This window comes from Babylonia areolata, chromosome 27 (assembly GCF_041734735.1).
Source record: "Babylonia areolata isolate BAREFJ2019XMU chromosome 27, ASM4173473v1, whole genome shotgun sequence".
Lineage (NCBI taxonomy): Eukaryota > Metazoa > Mollusca > Gastropoda > Neogastropoda > Buccinidae > Babylonia > Babylonia areolata.
This window is the reverse complement of record NC_134902.1, coordinates 11725104-11745192: the sequence shown is the minus strand read 5'-3', so window position 1 is coordinate 11745192 and position 20089 is coordinate 11725104. Positions and strand designations below refer to the sequence as shown.

The following is a 20089-nucleotide window of genomic DNA, read 5'->3' as shown; positions in this document are numbered from 1 at the left end:
CAGTTGGCTCTACCCAGGTAAGCAGACTGTTGTGCAAATGACCCCGTGTTGTAAAGCGCTTAGAGTTTTGGTCTCCGACAGAGGACAGGCACTATATAATTATGTATCCATATGAAGGAGTGAAGCAGGAGACGCCCTGACCTTCAGTGCCTGCCGGGCAGATACACAGGTAGCCGCCTTCCTCCTCCACACACTGGCCGCCATGCTGACAGGGCGCTGAGTCACACGTCTCCCTCACCAACTGACACACCTCCCCTGCACACACACACACACACACACACACACACACACACACACACACACGTGCGTGTAGGGGTATCAGTACAACGTCATAATAAAGTTGCCGGTGTTTAATTGACAATAATGAACTTCAGACTAACTGATATGTTTACTTGCTACCATAAAAAATGAAGGATTTATGGACACAATGTGAACGTGGTGTGTCATTGTGTGTGTGTGTGTGTGTGTGTGTGTGTGTGTGTGTGTGTGTGTGACAGACAGACAGACAGACAGACAGAGTCTGTGCTGCGTCTTTGCCAGCATATCCCGGGTAGTTCTGTAATAAAGAAAGAATGATAATGTTGATTATAATGAAACAAATAAACAGATGAAATCAAATGAAATGTATATGCACATCTTAAGCGAAGGGAAATAACAGAAGCTTCATATCTGGCCTGGAAACCAGAGTGACAGCCCCTTTCCAAACTAGTCCTTTCAAAGGGATGTCTCGCATTTTGTCGATGGCTTTGCGCCACAACCACAGGACCACCATGGAAAGCGTCAGGTATTGTTTTGTATTGTATTGTATTGTATTGTATTGTTTTCTTTTGTTTTGCACTATTTTGCATTTTAATTCACTGTAGTATGGTATGGTATATGGTGTGTCCATCGAGATCGATGATGACCATCGATGTCATCCAGATTGGGGATGGGGGGAGGGTGGTGGTGGGGTGGGGGGAAGGATGCTCATGAGTCTATCTGTGAGTGCGCAGATGGCTGAATAGTCCAATCTGCGCACGAAATGTTCGCTGACAGTTGGGGCAGACAAAGACAGGCATATCATTGTCAGGGAGCTTGTTTGCCCGTGACTTTCTGGCCTGCCTCTTCTGAACAGCTGCAGCAGTCCTGTTGGCCTCGCACAACTTGGCGCCTTTGTGCACAGCAGCGCGCCATTTGTTACGGTCCACTGCAGATTCCTCCCAGGAGTCAGGGTTGATATCAAACGCTTTCAGAGAGACTTTCAGAGTATCTCTGAAGCGCTTCTTCTGACCTCCGTGTGATCTCTTCCCTTGTTGCAGCTCGCCATAGAAGAGCCTTTTGGGCAGCCGATGGTCTGGCATGCGTGCCACGTGTCCAGCCCAGCGAAGCTGGGACTGCATCAGGATGGTGAAGATGCTGGGAAGGGTGGCTTTTGCGAGCACCTCTGTGTCTGGGGTCCTGTCTTGCCACTTGATGTTCAGTAGCTTCCTGAGGCATGTTGTGTGGAAGTGGTTCAGCTTCTTGGCATGTCGTTGGTACACTGTCCAAGTTTCGCAGCTGTACAGTAGTGTGGGGAGAACTACTGCTCTGTAGACCTTTAGCTTGGTCTCAAGACTAACGCCTCTTCTGTTCCAGACATTTGCACTGAGTCTACCAAAAGTTGCACTTGCTCTTGCAATCCTGACATTCACTTCATCGTCGATGGTCGCATTTCGTGACAGTGTGCTGCCAAGGTATGTGAACCGCTCCACCGCACTGAGTCTCTGACCGTTGACTGTGATGTTGGGCTCAACGTAGGGTTTCCCTGGGGCTGGCTGATGGAGAACTTCAGTTTTCCTCGTGCTGATGGTAAGGCCGAAGTTCCTGCTGGCAGTGGCAAACTTGTCGACGCTGAGTTGCATGTCAGCTTCAGATCCAGCGTTGAGGGCACAGTCATCAGCAAACAAAAAGTCTCTGATGATGTCTGTCATGACCTTCGTTTTTGCTTGAAGCCTTCTGAGGTTAAACAGCTTGCCATCTGTTCGGTACTTTAGGCCGATTCCAACATCGCCATCTCTGAAGGCATCAGTAAGCATTGCAGAGAACATGAGGGTGAACAGCGTTGGAGCCAGGACGCAGCCTTGCTTGACACCATTTGTGACAGCAAAAGGAGCAGATGTTTCGCCATTGTCCTGGACTCGAGCCTGCATGCCTTCATGGAATTGGCTGACCAAGGAAATAAATTTCCGAGGGCATCCGTACTTGGCCATGATCTTCCACAGTCCCTCTCTACTCACGGTGTCAAAGGCCTTAGTGAGGTCGACATAGGTGGAGAACAGATCAGCATTTTGCTCCTGACATTTCTCTTGCAGCTGCCTTGCAGCAAACACCATGTCCGTGGTTCCGCGCTCTTTCCGGAATCCACATTGGCTCTCAGGCAAATGACCTTGGTCAAGGTGTGCTGTGAGGCGGTTTAGTAGGATCCTGGCAAGTATCTTGCCTGCGATGGAGAGCAAGGAAATGCCCCGATGGTTATCACAGGCTTGCCGGTTCCCCTTTCGCTTGTACAAGTGAATGATAGATGCATCTTTGAAATCCTGGGGGATCGTCTCTTCTTTCCACATGAGTGAGTACAGCTGATGAAGCTTCTCAGTCAGCACAGTGCCTCCATCCTTGTAGACCTCTGCTGGTATGGAGTCTGAGCCAGGTGCTTTGCCACTGGATAGCAGACGGATTGCTTTCTGGGTCTCAAGAAGTGTTGGCGGATCGTCCAGTGCTTCGTTGGTGGGGACTTGTGGGAGACGGTCTATGGCTTCATCATTTATGGAGGAAGGGCGATTTAAGACACTGTTGAAGTGCTCAGCCCATCGTTCGAGAATGTTCTCCTTCTCGGTGATCAAGGTATTCCCATCTGCACTGAGGAGGGGGGATGATCCTGAGGATGTGGGGCCGTAGACTTCTTTTAAGGCATCATAGAACCTCTTCATATCGTGCCTGTCAGCATATCCCTGGATCTCATCAGCTTTGTCACTCAGCCACTTATCCTGCATCTGGCGTAACTTTTGCTGAACAGTCCTGCGGATGGCATTGTACGCATCCTTTTTTGATGTGGATTTTGGGTTGCTCAGGTGGGCTTGATGCAGACGGCGTTTCTCATCCAGAAGCTGCTTGATTTCATCACAGTTTTCATCAAACCAGTCTTTGTGCTTTCTGATCATGGGTCCCAGGGTCTCTGAAGCTGTACTATAGATCAGCTCACGCAGGGTCCTCCAGTCAGACTCCACATTCTGGTTGTTCAGAGAGGCGGATTCCAGACGATCTTCCAGCAGCTCCACAAAGGACTGTTTGATGGTGATGTTTTTCAGCTTAGCGATGTTGAGCCGTTTTGGAGCCTTCTGGCCTTGGGGGCGTCTCTTGGGCTGGATTCGAATATTCAGCTTCGAGACTACAAGGCGATGGTCTGTCCAACACTCGGCGCCGCACATGGTCTTTGTTACACGTACATCTTGCCTATCCCTTTTCCTGACGATGACATAATCGATGAGATGCCAATGCTTTGAGCGAGGGTGCATCCATGACGTCCTGTTACGGGTAGGGAGGCAGAAAACTGTGTTGGTTATCAGCAGTTCGTGCTCTGCACATGTCTGAAGCAAAAGCAATCCATTTGGGTTGCAGTGGCCCACACCGTGCTTTCCAATCACTCCATCCCAGGAGATGTAGTCAGAGCCAACTCTAGCATTGAAGTCCCCAAGAATGATGAGCTTGTCTGCTTTAGGGATGGCAGCAATGACAGAGTGAAGGTCCTCGTAGAACTTCGCCTTCACTTCATCCGGGTTGGTCATGGTTGGGGCGTAGGCACTGACAATGGTGAGGTGCTTCTGGCCAGATGCCAGTGGGAGTTTCATGGTCATAAGCCTATCGTTGACTCCCTTTGGGATTCCAGCTAGCTTGCTGACAAGTGCTGTTTTTACTGCAAAACCAACACCAGCCTCACGTCGCTCTTCGCTTCCTCGTCCACTCCAGAAGAAGGTGTAACCAGATCCCCGTTCACAGAGCTCGCCTTCGCCTGCAAGCCGAGTCTCACTCAAGGCTGCGATGTCGATATTGTATCTGGCGAGTTCGGATGCAACTAGTGCTGTTCTCCTTTGGGGTCTGTCCGCGTTATCTCTGTCCAGGAGAGTCCTTATGTTCCAAGCACCAATGGTGAGAGGAACGATCCTTGCTTTTTTCTTTTCTTTCTCTTTGTTTCGACCGCTGATGTAGGGTCCCCGCCAGCCGCGGTATGCTGGCCAGGGTGATATGGAGCAGGCAATTTTTAGGGCACCTTTTCTAGCCCCTTCCTCATGCCAGGGAGGTGAGCAGTGCATTCCTAAAGAGGGCTGCTCAGACGCTCAGACGGCTGCCGAGCTCCATCGCTGCTCCTGTCGACGAAGAACGACCCTATGGCCTGAGCCGCCTGCGCGCGTGCAGGTCTGCGGCTGCGACTGCCAGTGTACCCACACCTGTCGTTTCGTCGCTCGCCTGTCGCCACAGGACTTGGGGGTGATGAAATGATGAAGGATGAAAGGTCATTTTGGATGACTGATGACTTGCGCGATGAGTTTGTTTAAAGTGAAGAGGAGTTGCGCAACGTCGACCTCACTCTCTCGTCCGGGTCCACCAATTTCCAGTGGCAAGACTAAGTCGAGACGACTGGAGGATGAGCACGGATGCAGTGGATGACCAAGATATCCTTTCGGTGTCTCATCTTGCTCTCTGCACTCCACAGTGCGTTGCTGTAACCGCCTTCCTCTCCGTTGAACCGATAGGTTTCTTCCGCAGATTCTGCCGGATCCAGACTTCGCATGCATGGGTAGACACACCCCGGGGGCCAACTGCGTGTGGCATGCACACAGCACGGTGGAGCTAGATGGCCGTCGGTGGCTCTCCTGAGCCGACGCCCTTTTATGGATCTCCATAAGGGTGTCTAGCCACCCGCCTCGCCAGTCCCAGAAGGGAGTGGTGGGAGTGCCGGTTTAGTCGTCGGCAACCCGACCCTGAACAGGTTGTACTGGATTACAGGTTACCAGTAGCAGATCTAATGACCTGACCTGACACTGTAGTGTAGTGTAGTGTAGTGTATTGTTTGTTTTTGTTTTGCACTGTTTTGCACTTCAGCCATAGCAGATTTCAGCCCGGAATTCAAGCTGCTCTCCGTGGGTACTGCGCATCACCATAATTTATCAACTTTTTCCCTTTCTTCTAGTCTGTCTGCAGGTACATCATTATGTGCTTGTTTTACTATCAAAGTTGATTACCTTAATATTTTTGGCTCACGTTGCTGTGGGTTCTTTTACAAGTGCTAAGTGCACGCTAACACATCACATTTCACCTCTGCTTATCGTATCATTCAAAGTACTAGCATCCAGACCACCACAAAAAGTCTGGTAGATGTAGAGGCAGGACGGGGGAGGTGAATGAAAATCCATGTTTGTTTGGGACTTGAACCCACAGACACCTAGACGCCCGCTTTGTGGTGGGGCGGTCTTCCAGCAGGCCACCACTCTGCTGTTCATCAAATAACACCTCCCCAGACGTATCGGGTGGGACTGTTCACACATCCACTCCAGGTACGAGTTATTTCGTGCCACGATTACACCCCCTGTGGACCAGGTACGAGTTATTCTCATACCAACGCGCTGTTCTAATTTAGTTCATTCTTGCTTGGTACAGTTGGTAGTTTCAAGCTGAACGGTTCGCAGAATCCGGAAGCATGAAAACAAGCTTTGTTCAACCTGTCAAATCGACAATTCTTCATTGATTTTCGCCATTTTTGTGAACCACCCTGTGTTATTGTTTTTGTTTTTTGTTTTGTTTGTTTTGTTGTTGTTTTGTGGCGGTGGGGGGTGGGGGGGGGGGGGAGTTTCACTGCAGTTGTCTCAAATAGTGCTGGTCCAGGGCAGCTGTTGCAGGCGTGTAGCTGTGGGGTAGAATGCGTTTAAGATATGAATGGAAAGCTGCAGATCTTGCTTTTTGCTATTTGACGGGTTACCCACTCCTCTTTCCACCTACCACTCTTCTAGAACTTTTTGTTCTTCTAGTTTAAAAACTCGTAACACTCACAAAACGTACAATGATGTGAATTATCGAACAGATCTCTGTCATCGTGGGTTAAAATATGAAGCGTGTGAAAATGAGACACGCCATGCAGATTATACGACTGAAAAGTTGAATCCTATATTTGAACGTTCCACAAACTTAGTTGTGGAGTTATAAGAGAGTACGTGTGCGAACACACGCACGTATGTGTGTGTGTGCTTGCGTGTGTGCGTGCGCGCGCGCGCGCGTGTGTGTTATGTGTGCGTATGTGTGTATGCCCGTCGGTATGTCTATACGCCAAATATGTAAAAACTCATGAAGCGTTGTCAAATGATTTATTCATTATCTTATTTAAGGAACGATGAAATTATGAATGCTATGCCATTGTAAAACACAAAAAAAGTTGAATCCGTGTCTGGGTCAAGTTGCTATGTTGTACGCACGGACATGAATCCTGTCTGTAAGTTCGGGTGTTGTACGGTGTGTTGCATGTCGTGTATGGTTCTGAGAGTGTGCATGTTGGGGGGAAGGGACACCACGGAGCTCACCTGTGACGTTGTGGGGACACAGCATAGAGCTCACCTGTGACGTTGTGGGGACACCACGGAGCTCACCTGTGACGTTGTGGGGACACAGCATAGAGCTCACCTGTGACGTTGTGGGGACACAGACAGCATAGAGCTCACCTGTGACGTTGTGGGGACACAGACAGCATAGAGCTCACCTGTGACGTTGTGGGGACACAGACAGCATAGAGCTCACCTGTGACGTTGTGGGACACAGACAGCATAGAGCTCACCTGTGACGTTGTGGGACACAGACAGCATAGAGCTCACCTGTGACGTTGTGGGGACACAGCATAGAGCTCACCTGTGACGTTGTGGGGACACAGCATAGAGCTCACCTGTGACGTTGTGGGGACACAGCATAGAGCTCACCTGTGACGTTGTGGGGACACAGACAGCATAGAGCTCACCTGTGACGTTGTGGGGACACAGACAGCATAGAGCTCACCTGTGACGTTGTGGGGACACAGCATAGAGCTCACCTGTGACGTTGTGGGACACAGACAGCATAGAGCTCACCTGTGACGTTGTGCGACACAGACAGCATAGAGCTCACCTGTGACGTTGTGGGGACACAGCATAGAACTCACCTGTGACGTTGTGGGACACAGACAGCATAGAGCTCACCTGTGACGTTGTGGGGACACAGACAGCATAGAGCTCACCTGTGACGTTGTGGGGACACAGACAGCATAGAGCTCACCTGTGACGTTGTGGGGACACAGCATAGAACTCACCTGTGACGTTGTGGGGACACAGCATAGAGCTCACCTGTGACGTTGTGGGACACAGACAGCATAGAGCTCACCTGTGACGTTGTGGGGACACAGCATAGAACTCACCTGTGACGTTGTGGGGACACAGACAGCATAGAGCTCACCTGTGACGTTGTGGGGACACAGACAGCATAGAGCTCACCTGTGACGTTGTGGGGACACAGCATAGAGCTCACCTGTGACGTTGTGGGGACACAGCATAGAACTCACCTGTGACGTTGTGGGGACAGCTCGGAGCTCACCTGTGACGTTGTGGGGACACAGACAGCACGGAGCTCACCTGTGACGTTGTGGGGACACAGACAGCATAGAGCTCACCTGTGACGTTGTGGGGACACAGACAGCATAGAGCTCACCTGTGACGTTGTGGGGACACAGACAGCATAGAGCTCACCTGTGACGTTGTGGGGACACAGCATAGAGCTCACCTGTGACGTTGTGGGGACACAGACAGCATAGAGCTCACCTGTGACGTTGTGGGGACACAGACAGCACGGAGCTCACCTGTGACGTTGTGGGGACACAGACAGGTGAAGGTCAGGTCGCCGTCCTGACAGGTCCCGCCGTTCAAACACGGTGCGCTGGCACACTCATCAGTGTCCATGTCGCAGTCCCTCCCTGCACAGCCATGCAGCACTCACTGACACTGAAGGTTACAGGTCCCATAGTCCTGTATTCTATTGTATTCTATTGTATTGTACTACTCTTTTGTCATAATAAATTTCTCTGTGTGAAATTCGGCCTGCTCTCCTCAGGGTGAGCGCATCGCTACATTGACAGCGCCACCAAGTTGTTGTTTTTTTCTGCCAGCAAGTGTTTTTGTTTTCCTGTCAAACTGGATTTTTTTCTCTTTATTTTTGCCAGGGACAACCCTGTCTGTTGTTGCCGTAGGTTCTTTTACGCGCGCTTAGTGCATGCACCATTCGAGGTCTAGTGGAGGGTGGGAGGTATGCTGGCAAAGTCAGTGAATTCATATTGCACTATGTCTTGTGCTGGACATATGAAGGCGGGACCCGGTCCTCTCCTTCCCCAGTCTGAACCTGCCTCAGCTGAAGTCAGCTACCCATAAACATTCTTCACTGTCATGGATAATCGACAGAACTAGAGCCTGCTGGAGCGGTTTTATTGTGACTGAGTTCATTTTAGCCCGTTTACATGGGAACGGATGGAGAAGTGAAAAAAAAGTGGGGGAGGGTTTGGAGAGAGAGGTGGTCAGACAAAACAGAGACGGACGAGCACACTCAGACAGACAGACAGACAGACAGACACACACACACACACACACACACACACACACACACACACACACACTCCGAGGCAGAAAGAAAGATAGTGGACAAACAAATAAATACAGGCAATAAGATGGAAAGACAGACTGTAAACGGGATAATGGGAATGATTAAGTGTGGCTGGGTCCATTTCAGTCCAGGCGGGAAACGGATAGACAGAGAGCAGAAAGACAGACAGACAGCGGACAGACAGACAGACAGTGGACAGACAGACAGAGAGAGCGGAAAGACAGACAGACCGACGGATAGAAAGACAGACATATGTGCGGACAGGCAGACAGACAGACGCACAGACAGACATGCAGACAGACGGACGGACAGGCAGACGGGTGGACAGGCAGACAGACGGACGGATGGACAGACAGACTGACAAACAGACAGACGGACGGACGGACAGACAGACAGACAGGGGGCTGACCAGTGAAGCCGGGCGTGCAGTGACAGAGGTAGTCATCGTTGAGGTCCTCACACACTCCCCCGTTCTGACAGGGGTCACTGGCACACTCGTCCACCTCCACGTCACACCGCTTGCCTGAAACAGGCCGTGGTCACGGTCACTGCTCTGTGTGGCACCCCCCCCCCTCCCCCCATGCCCCATCCCCCTCCTCCCCCCATGCCCCACCTCCCCTTGGGATTCCTGGAGGCTCTGTCTGTGCTGGGAGTGCCCCCACCCTCTTCACCTTCACTACTGGTAGTTCTTCAGCCCTGGTCCGGCAATGTGTGTCGGCTGGGCTGTGAGCGACTTCTTCGTTGTGGGCTGCGACTCCCCCGTTCACTCGTATGTACACCAGCGGGCTTTTACGTGTATGACCGTTTTTACCCCGCTATATAGGCCGCCATACTCCGTTTTCGGGTGTGTGCATGCTGGGTATGTTCTTGGTTCCATAACCCACCGAACGCTGACATGGATTACAGGATCTTTAACGTGCGTATTTGATCTTCTGATTGCATATACACACGAAGGGGGTTCTGCACATATGTTGACCTGGGAGATCGGAAAAATATCCGCCCTTTACCCACCTGGCGCCGTCACCGAGATTCGAACCCGGGACCCTCAGATTGAAAGTCCAACGCTTTAACCACTCGGCTATTGTGCCTGTCGCTGTGAGCAACAAAACTACATAAAGTCTGTGTGCCCACGCCGGACATACACACGTCTCTCGTCTGTGCTCAGTGTGGCTGCACCAGTCTTAGCACGTACACACCTGATGCTCGGTGCGGACTGATCCATATACGCTACACCACACCTGCAAGAAGAAGCAAACGAACAAACAAACCCCCCCAAAAAAAGGCGCGCAAAGGGGACAGATTCACGACCTACGCATTGCCCCAACACGCTTCTCAGGTCTTGAAGGCCTGTCACATGCTGCGGGAATGAGTGAGGTTTAAAATAAGTAACATCCACACTCCCCTCCCTCTTCCCGGTCTGTAGTTTATCCAGCTTTCTGTATATACAAGTTTTATAAGTTTTGTCTTTTATTCCTGCTGTGTATGACTGCTGTGAAAGCGCTCCAGATTGTCTCTGCACAAGATTCAGTGCTATGTAAAAACGCACTAGCTTTAGTATTAATATCATCAAAATAAATGGAGAAAATTAATGAATGAATAAATGGATAAATAGATACATAAATAAATACATGAATAAATAGAGAAACGAGTAAAGAAAAGAGTGTCCAGTGCCAGACGCACTGAGGCAAGGCAGCCCCTCGGAACAGCCACCCACCCGTGAAGCCAGGCCTGCAGTCACAGACGTAGTCCCCCAGGGGCAGGTCCCGGCAGGACAGGGAGTGGACACAAGGGGAGCTGCTGCAGCCAGGAAGGGGGGCCTCCTCCCCACACTGCAGCCCTGACCACCCCGGGGGGCACACACACACCGCTGTGCCGCCTCGCTCATAGCACGTGCCCTGTGAAACAGTGTAACACGTCTGTGTCTTCACGTCACAGTAATAACATCTCTGTGTCTTCACGTCACAGTAATAACATCTCTGTGTCTTCACGTCACAGTAATAAACTGTTCCAGTAATGACTGGAACGTATCCATCCACTTTCAAGACTGCAATCGTCCGGCCTCTTCTGAAGAAACCCAACCTTGACGCAAACATTTTGAAAAACTATCGACCAGTTTCTAATCTTCCATTCATGTCCAAACTCCTTGAAAGAGCTGTCCTCAAGCAGCTCAACAACCACCGCCTATTGTGCTGACCACAGCACCGAAACCACTCTCCTCCACATTCTGAACAATCTACTGATAGCGTCCGACTCAGGAAAAATTTCCCTTCTCACTCTTCTCGACTTGTCAGCCGCCTTTGACACGATAGACCATTCAATCCTTCTTTCCCGTCTTCATTTTACATTTGGTATCAACGGCACTGTTCTAAACTGGTTCAAATCTGATCTCACTGATCGATTCCAGTCTGTCATTGTTGATAATTTCCAATCTGAACCTGTTAAAATCGAACATGGAGTCCCACAGGGATCTGTTTTAGGCCCAGTGCTCTTCACACTGTACACTGCTCCTCTCGTTGAAATTATCAACCGCCATAATATCAGTCATCATTCTTATGCTGATGACACTCAACTCCAGAAGAGTGATACCCCTGAAAAATTGTTTTCGCTCCCGCAAGAAATATTCAGCTGCTTCCTGGACATTCAAAACTGGATGACTCGAAATAAGTTACAATTGAACGCGGAAAAAACTGAAGCAATGATCATAGGAACTAAACAAAAACTCTCTTCCATCACAACTGACACAATCAAACTTGGCAGTACAACCATCCCTCTTTCCACGTCAGTCAGGAATCTCGGTGCTGTCCTTGACAACACACTGTCCATGCAAAAAATTATCAGTCAGACATGTCAGTCCTGTTACTGTCAACTGCAGTGCATCAGTGCCGTCCGGAAATATCTGTCCACTGACGCAACATCTAGACTTGTCGTTTCTCTCATTCTCTCTCGCCTTGACTACTGTAACTCTCTATTGTCTGGTCTGCCTGCTTCATCCATTCAGTCCCTTCAGCGCATACAAAACTCTGCTGCCCGACTCGTCCTCAGAAAGAAAAGATCTGAGCACATCACTCCTCTTTTGCAACATCTCCACAGGCTCCCTGTCTCACACCGAATAAAGTACAAGATCAGCACTCTATGTTATAGATGTATTCACAAAACTGCCCCTTCCTATCTCTGCAGCTGCCTTCACCTCTACACTCCATCTCGCTCACTACGATCGGCTTCGGATCTGTTTGAGGGGGGGGGGTGGGGGGGTGTCACATAAAACAGGCAAGTATAATCTAGGGCGAATTCGTTGTCACAAAAAAGGATAAAGAGGGGAAGTCGTCTCTTTAAACGTAGAAAAAACTTCAAGAAATTATTCTGTCAGAAACCAAGGGGTAATCTGAGGGAAATTCGTCTTTAAACTAATCTCAAGAAATGCACACACACACACACACACACACACACACACAACGCACCCACGCACCCCCCAAGACACACGCGCACACAACGCATAAAAGGTAAACAGCAAAACCTACCCCATTCAAACAAAAGCCGGGTACACAGTCCATAACGGGTGTGTCACACAGGTGGCCAGTCCAGCCCTGGGTGCAGTAGCACACAAAGCTGTCGCGGAGATCAGAGCACGTGCCCCCGTTCCGACACGGGTGGCTGGCACACTCGTTGATTTCCGCGTTACACACCACGCCTGAAACATCCCACATACAGTGACACACCACACCTGAAACATCCCTCACACAGTGACACACCACACCTGAAACATCCCTCACACAGTGACACACCACACCTGAAACACCCCACACACAGTGACACACCACACCTGAAACACCCCACATACAGTGACACACCACACCTGAAACATCCCACACACAGTGACACACCACGCCTGAAACATCCCACACACAGTGACACACCGCACCTGAAACATCCCTCACACAGTGACACACCACACCTGAAACATCCCACACACAGTGACACACCACGCCTGAAACATCCCTCACACAGTGACACACCACACCTGAAACATCCCTCACACAGTGACACACCACACCTGAAACATCCCTCACACAGTGACACACCACACCTGAAACATCCCACACACAGTGACACACCACACCTGAAACATCCCACACACAGTGACACACCACGCCTGAAACATCCCTCACACAGTGACACACCACACCTGAAACATCCCTCACACAGTGACACACCACACCTGAAACATCCCTCACACAGTGACACCACACCTGAAACATCCCTCACACAGTGACACACCACACCTGAAACATCCCACACACAGTGACACACCACACCTGAAACATCCCACACACAGTGACACACCACACCTGAAACATCCCACACACAGTGATACACCACACCTGAAACATCCCTCACACAGTGACACACCACACCTGAAACATCCCTCACACAGTGACACACCATACCTGAAACATCCCTCACACAGTGACACACCACGATTGAAACATCCCTCACACAGTGACACACCACGCCTGAAACATCCCTCACACAGTGACACACCACACCTGAAACATCCCTCACACCACATCTGAAACATCCCTCACACAGTGACACACCATACCTGAAACATCCCTCACACAGTGACACACCACGCCTGAAACATCCCTCACACAGTGACACACCATACCTGAAACATCCCTCACACAGTGACACGTCACACCTGAAACATCCCTCACAGTGACACACCACACCTGAAACATCCCTCACACCACATCTGAAACATCCCTCACACAGTGACACACCATACCTGAAACATCCCACACACAGTGACACACCATACCTGAAACATCCCTCACACAGTGACACACCACACCTGAAACATCCCTCACACAGTGACACACCACACCTGAAATATCCCTCACACAGTGACACGTCACACCTGAAACATCCCACACACACAGTGACACACCACACCTGAAACATCCCTCACAGTGACACACCACACCTGAAACATCCCTCACACAGTGACACACCACACCTGAAACATCCCTCACACAGTGACACACCACACCTGAAACATCCCTCACACAGTGACACACCACGCCTGAAACATCCCTCACACAGTGACACACCACACCTGAAACATCCCTCACACAGTGACACACCACACCTGAAACATCCCTCACACCACATCTGAAACATCCCTCACAGTGACACACCACATCTGAAACATCCCTCACACAGTGACACACCACACCTGAAACATCCCTCACACCACATCTGAAACATCCCTCACACAGTGACACACCACACCTGAAACATCCCTCACACAGTGACACACCACACCTGAAACATCCCTCACACAGTGACACACCACACCTGAAACATCCCTCACACAGTGACACACCACACCTGAAACATCCCTCACAGTGACACACCACACCTGAAACATCCCTCACACAGTGACACACCACACCTGAAACATCCCTCACACAGTGACACACCACACCTGAAACATCCCTCACACAGTGACACACCACACCTGAAACATCCCTCACACAGTGACACACCACACCTGAAACATCCCTCACAGTGACACACCACACCTGAAACATCCCTCACAGTGACACACCACACCTGAAACATCCCTCACACAGTGACACACCACACCTGAAACATCCCTCACACAGTGACACACCACACCTGAAACATCCCTCACACAGTGACACACCACACCTGAAACATCCCTCACACAGTGACACACCACACCTGAAACATCCCTCACACAGTGACACACCATACCTGAAACATCCCTCACACAGTGACACACCACACCTGAAACATCCCTCACAGTGACACACCACACCTGAAACATCCCTCACACAGTGACACACCACGCCTGAAACATCCCACACACAGTGACACACCACACCTGAAACATCCCTCACACAGTGACACGGGGCTTCTTGTGTGAACAAGACAAGGGTACATGGAAAAATACACGAAAACATCAATTTTCAATCAATAAATACTGGTAATATACAAATTTAAAAACAGCAATCAAAACCGCGTGAATTTTGCTCAATAATAAACAACGGAGGCTGTAACTGCAGGTCCTGCTAAAACTCGCCAGATCGAAAGATTTGATTATCACACAAAGAAAAGTTATTGATTTCGTGAGGCGAGGTTTACTATTGCTAGCATGGAACCTCCGAACATTTGATCGTCTGCAGGAATTGATTTTCAGATAATTATTTTATTCTGTATTCGTGGAAAAAAAACCCCATTGATAATGATTATTGATAAATAAAGAACTCTTAGAAATATAATGATACCCATTTCCAAGTTCTCCAGAGTTACACTTTAAACATATTCTTTCATTATGTCGAATATCTAGTTCTCTTCACTAACATGCAGAAGACACACCACAAGCATAGAAAGCAAGCTTCAGCGAAGCACAATAGTTCTCTGTCGTTCTCAGTCCCACCCAGCCCTTTGATTGGAACTTGACATGCTGTGTGTGTCATATACACTGGGAACGTTGGCATTGAGGTGGATTTTTTTTTTTTTTTTCTCCAAATTCTTCTCTCTTTTTTTTTCTTTTTCTGCATTCGTGGGTTGCAACTTCCACGTTCACTCGTATGTACACGAGTGGACATGTATGAACGTTTTTTTTACCACGCCATGTAGGCAGCCATGCTCCGTTTTCGGGGGTGTGCATGCTGGGTATGTTCTTGTTTCCATAACCCACCGAACGCTGACATGGATTACAGGATCTTTAACGTGCGTATTTCATCTTCTGCTTGCGTATGCACAGGCATTAGCAGGTCTGCACATATGTTGACCTGGGTGATCGAAAAAATCTCCATCCTTTACCCACCCGGCGCCGTCACCGAGATTCGAACCCAGGACGTTCGTTTATTCGTTTATAGTCTGTTCATCTAAGATGATGATATTAGACTGTCGAAACCGGGACCCTCAGATTGAAAGTCCAACGCTTTAACCGCTCGGCTATTGCTCCCGTCTTCCACAGTTATTATCGACTGTTTTTCTTGTTAAAAACTTCCATTTACGAAGTCCATTAAAAGTTATTTTCTTTAATTGTACTTCCATAAAGGTTATTTCAGACATTCCTTTGATTCAACACTCCATTAAACAGAATTCATCTGCTTCTCATGCACAGCGTCTTTCAAACCTGCCCTGTACGGTACCAAGGTCAACCTTCAAAGGATCAGCACTGTCCATATTGTTTCTCAGAACTTTAATCAGTTATTTTATAGTCCCAAAAATTGTACACTGCAGTCTGTTACTACTTTTGACAAGTCCAGCATTTCTTTTTAATGTAAGAGGATTTTTTTTTAACATTGCGAATCACCGTTTGTTTTTCAATAGCATAATCACACCTTCTCCGTAGCCTTCTTGCGAATCTCCGAATCCAGTTCAAAATGACGTTTGATTTAAATTCTGTTGTACTCATTCTTCCTTCACCTTGTTCAGTCAAGACACTTTGTTATCACCAAATCAAGACACTTTGTTATCACAAACATGTTATTGCTTTTTCCACAGACCCTACATTCCCTGTAGACATTTTCCTCCCTGTATAAATCACCAGTTCTTCATAATTACTACTGAAATCCTGGTGAACACGTTTATTCAGACCAAAAAAAAAGATAAACGATATTTATCCATTCTGGCGGTTTGGATAAATAGGGAAAGGAGTAGAAAGGAATTCTCCTCGCTCCTTTCCCCTCATCACCCGGGTTCGAATCTCGGTGGCGCCTGGTGGGTAAAGCGTGGAGACTGTTCTGATCTCCCAGGTCAACATACATGCAGACCTGCCAGTGATCGTAGAAGATCCAGTACGCAAGTTAAAGATCCTGTAATCCATGTCAGCGTTCGGTGGGTTATGGTAACACGAAAATACCTTACATGCAAATTCCCGAAAACGGAGTACGGCTGCCTAGATGGCGGGGTAAATAAACAGAACGATCATACACGTAAAATGTTACATGTCTGTCTGAGTGTGTATGGGTGCGTGACTGAAATCTGATTGAATGACACAGGAAACAAATGATGAGCGCCCAATGGCAGCTGTCAGTCGGCTCTACACAGGTAGGCAGCCTGTTGTGCAAATGACCCCGTGTTTGTAAAGCGCTTAGAGCTTGGTCTCCGACCGAGGATAGGCGCTATATAAGTATTCATATCAATCAGTCAATCATCACCTCACCTGTCCGTCCAGGTGGACAAAGACAGGTGTAGAAGCCCAGGCCGTCCACACAGGTGGCCCCGACGAAACACCTGTGGCCCACACAGTCGTCGATGTTGGTCAGACAGTCCTCACCTGACCAACCTGTCACAGCAAGCAGGTATGTATCAAATCAAATCAGTCCATGCTGCTTATTGCCGAGCAGATGTCAAAGGGGGGCCAATTTAGGGCTGAATATCAGTTCACTTCTTAAAACCAGTCAAAGAGAACACAAAATAATGTTAAAAGATCGATTAAAATAGCGATTAATTTTTTTTTTAAAATTCGCCAAAGTTCAGTCCATGTAAAATTCATATCAAGTTAAAGGTATGGGTGGTTCATCTGAGGATTTTCATGACAAAAACAAACAATAACAAGAACCACAGAATCAAGAACAGTAACAGCCCTACGGTCACATAAATGTTAACGTATACAGTAAAAACAATAACGATGACCGTGATGAAAGATAATGAAATAACAGGAAGAAGAACGGTAACAAGAACAGTAGCAGCAACATTAATGTCAACATTTAAAATGATAGCCATAAAGATGATACTGATGAAAATAACAACACAAACATAACATTATACATACTCTACAGTCGCTTACTCCATGCGAAACGCCATCTAACATCAATAAACAAATAGCATCATAACAATGCTAATAACGATAACTCCAAACATAAACAAATAGCATCATAACAATGATAATAACGATAACTCCAAACATAAACAAATAGCATCATAACAATGCTAATAACGATAACTCCAAACACAAATAGCATCATAACAATGATAATAACGATAACTCCAAACATAAACAAATAGCATCATAACAATGATAATAACGATAACTCCAAACACAAATAGCATCATAACAATGATAATAACGATAACTCCAAACACAAATAGCATCATAACAATGATAATAACGATAACTCCAAACACAAATAGCATCATAACAATGATAATAACGATAACTCCAAACATAAACAAATAGCATCAACACAATAATAATAACGATAACTCCAAACATAAACAAATAGCATCACTACAATGATAATAATGATAACTCCAAACATAAATAGCATCATAACAATGATAATAACGATAACTTCAGACATAAAAGTAAAGAAGAGATTGAAATGCACGATATATGTAACTATACAGAAATTAAACAGGGTATCATTAATTACTATAACTTGACAAAATAAGATTTAAATCAAAAGAAAAAAAAAATGGAATAAGTTATATTCCTGGACAAGATTAGAATGTAAAGAAGAAATGGAAATAAAAAGGGTATCGAAAAATTAAACAGGGGATCATTTATTAATTTTACCTCACGGCAACACAACGTACAGATTGACGAACGCGGGGACTAGACAGACAGACAGACAGACAGACAGACTGACCCATGCGACAGACGGGCCGGCCAGTGAGGGGGTTACAGGTGTAGTGTCCCTCGTCGTCATCCCGGGGTGTGCAGTGAACCGTGCAGTCAGGCCCGTAGTAGTGCACGTCGCAGAACACCTTCAGCGCCACGTTAAACCTGCACCAGTCAATCAGTTAGTTTGTGTGTGCACGTGAGAGAGAGAGAGAGAAAGAGAGACAGAGACACAAAGAGAGAGAGAGACAGAGACAGAGATCTCAGAACTAAGAACTCAAAACATTTTTTATTTAAGGGTTAAAATTTTAGGCATTGCCTATTCTTCCAATCGGTCCTTGCTAATCTACATCTATGACAAATAGCACACACATAAATGAAGGGAAAAGATATTCATCCAGAATGAGTGAGAGAGACAGAAACACAGAGAGAGAGAGAGAGAGAGAGAGAGAGAGAGAGAGAGAGACAGAGAGAGAGGAAGGACAGCCCTTGAACACTGACAAAACAGGTGAAAAGCAGAATTGCGAGGTGATCGGCCCCTTCACAACTGGAAGTGGTGATGGGGGCTTGGGGGTTTGGGGGGGGGGAGGGTGTGAGGCACAGGTTGGTGAGGGGGGGGGGGGAGAGGGTGTGAGGCACAGGTTGGTGAGGGGGGGGGAGAGGGTGTGAGGCACAGGTTGGTGAGGGGGGGGGGAGAGGGTGTGAGGCACAGGTTGGTGAGGGGGGGGGAGAGGGTGTGAGGCACAGGTTGGTGAGGGGGGGGGAGGGTGTGAGGCACAGGTTGGTGAGGGGGGGGGAGAGGGTGTGAGGCACAGGTTGGTGAGGGGGGGCTGGAGAGGGTGTGAGGCACAGGTTGGTGAGGGGGGGGGGAGAGGGTGTGAGGCACAGGTTGGTGAGGGGGGGGGAGAGGGTGTGAGGCACAGGTTGATGAGGGGGGGGGGGGGAGAGGGTGTGAGGCACAGGTTGGTGAGGGGGGGGGTGTGAGGCACAGGTTGGTGAGGGGGTGGGGGAGAGGGTGTGAGGCACAGGTTGGTGAGGGGGTGGGGAGAGGATGTGAGGCACAGGTTGGTGAGGGGGGGGGAGAGGGTGTGAGGCACAGGTTGGTGAGGGGGTGGGGAGAGGGTGTGAGGCACAGGTTGGTGAGGGGGTGGGGAGAGGGTGTGAGGCACAGGTTGGTGAGGGGGGGGGGTGTGAGGCACAGGTTGGTGAGGGGGTGGGGAGAGGGTGTGAGGCACAGGTTGGTGAGGGGGGGGTGTGAGGCACAGGTTGGTGAGGGGTTGGAAGTGAAGGGGTAACACAGCTGATGTTCGCACCTTCTTCTAAATGTTGATTAATACATGCAACAATGAACATAGTTCACTTCTTTTTTTTTTTCAATGGATGAAAAACACAAAACATGCAGACAAATGTAAATCCTGTGTTACAATAAGTATGATTAGATTTCGAGTCACTCAAAAACCTGAACTTGCGAAAACCCTGGTGTTATTATGGTATACATTAGGCTTCTTCTTCTTCTCCGTGAAGAGGAATCGAGGCGCCGCACAGAAGAACTGTACACCAGAAGCCAGTTGCATTGCTCGGACGGAAGAGCCTAGTATGGTCGTAACCCGCTCCTAACTGTGTGTAGTATGGAACTGACCAATGGCTTAGTTCGGTCAACGTAGGCATTTAGTCACGTGTAACTGTCAACAAGTTAGAACCAAGCAATGCAACTGGCTCTAGATTCCTCCAGGTCTGCCATTGATTTTCCCGTGATCATAAGGTTCTAGGAGTCATATTAGACAACAATCTCACTTGGATTCCTCA

General features: G+C 48.4%; 1 protein-coding gene across 1 annotated transcript in view; it reads right to left on the bottom strand.

The window, feature by feature from the left end:
* LOC143301590 (uncharacterized) overlaps positions 1-20089 on the bottom strand; it is a 52337-nt gene that overhangs the window by 12091 nt on the left and 20157 nt on the right. Inside the window, exons 5-11 of the mRNA XM_076615982.1 lie at positions 18312-18448; positions 16883-17005; positions 12195-12364; positions 10391-10571; positions 9086-9199; positions 7883-7996; positions 142-255 (exon numbers count right to left, since the gene is read on the bottom strand). Of these exons, the coding sequence (XP_076472097.1) occupies positions 142-255; positions 7883-7996; positions 9086-9199; positions 10391-10571; positions 12195-12364; positions 16883-17005; positions 18312-18448 (953 nt within the window). The remainder of the gene's footprint in view (positions 1-141; positions 256-7882; positions 7997-9085; positions 9200-10390; positions 10572-12194; positions 12365-16882; positions 17006-18311; positions 18449-20089) is intronic.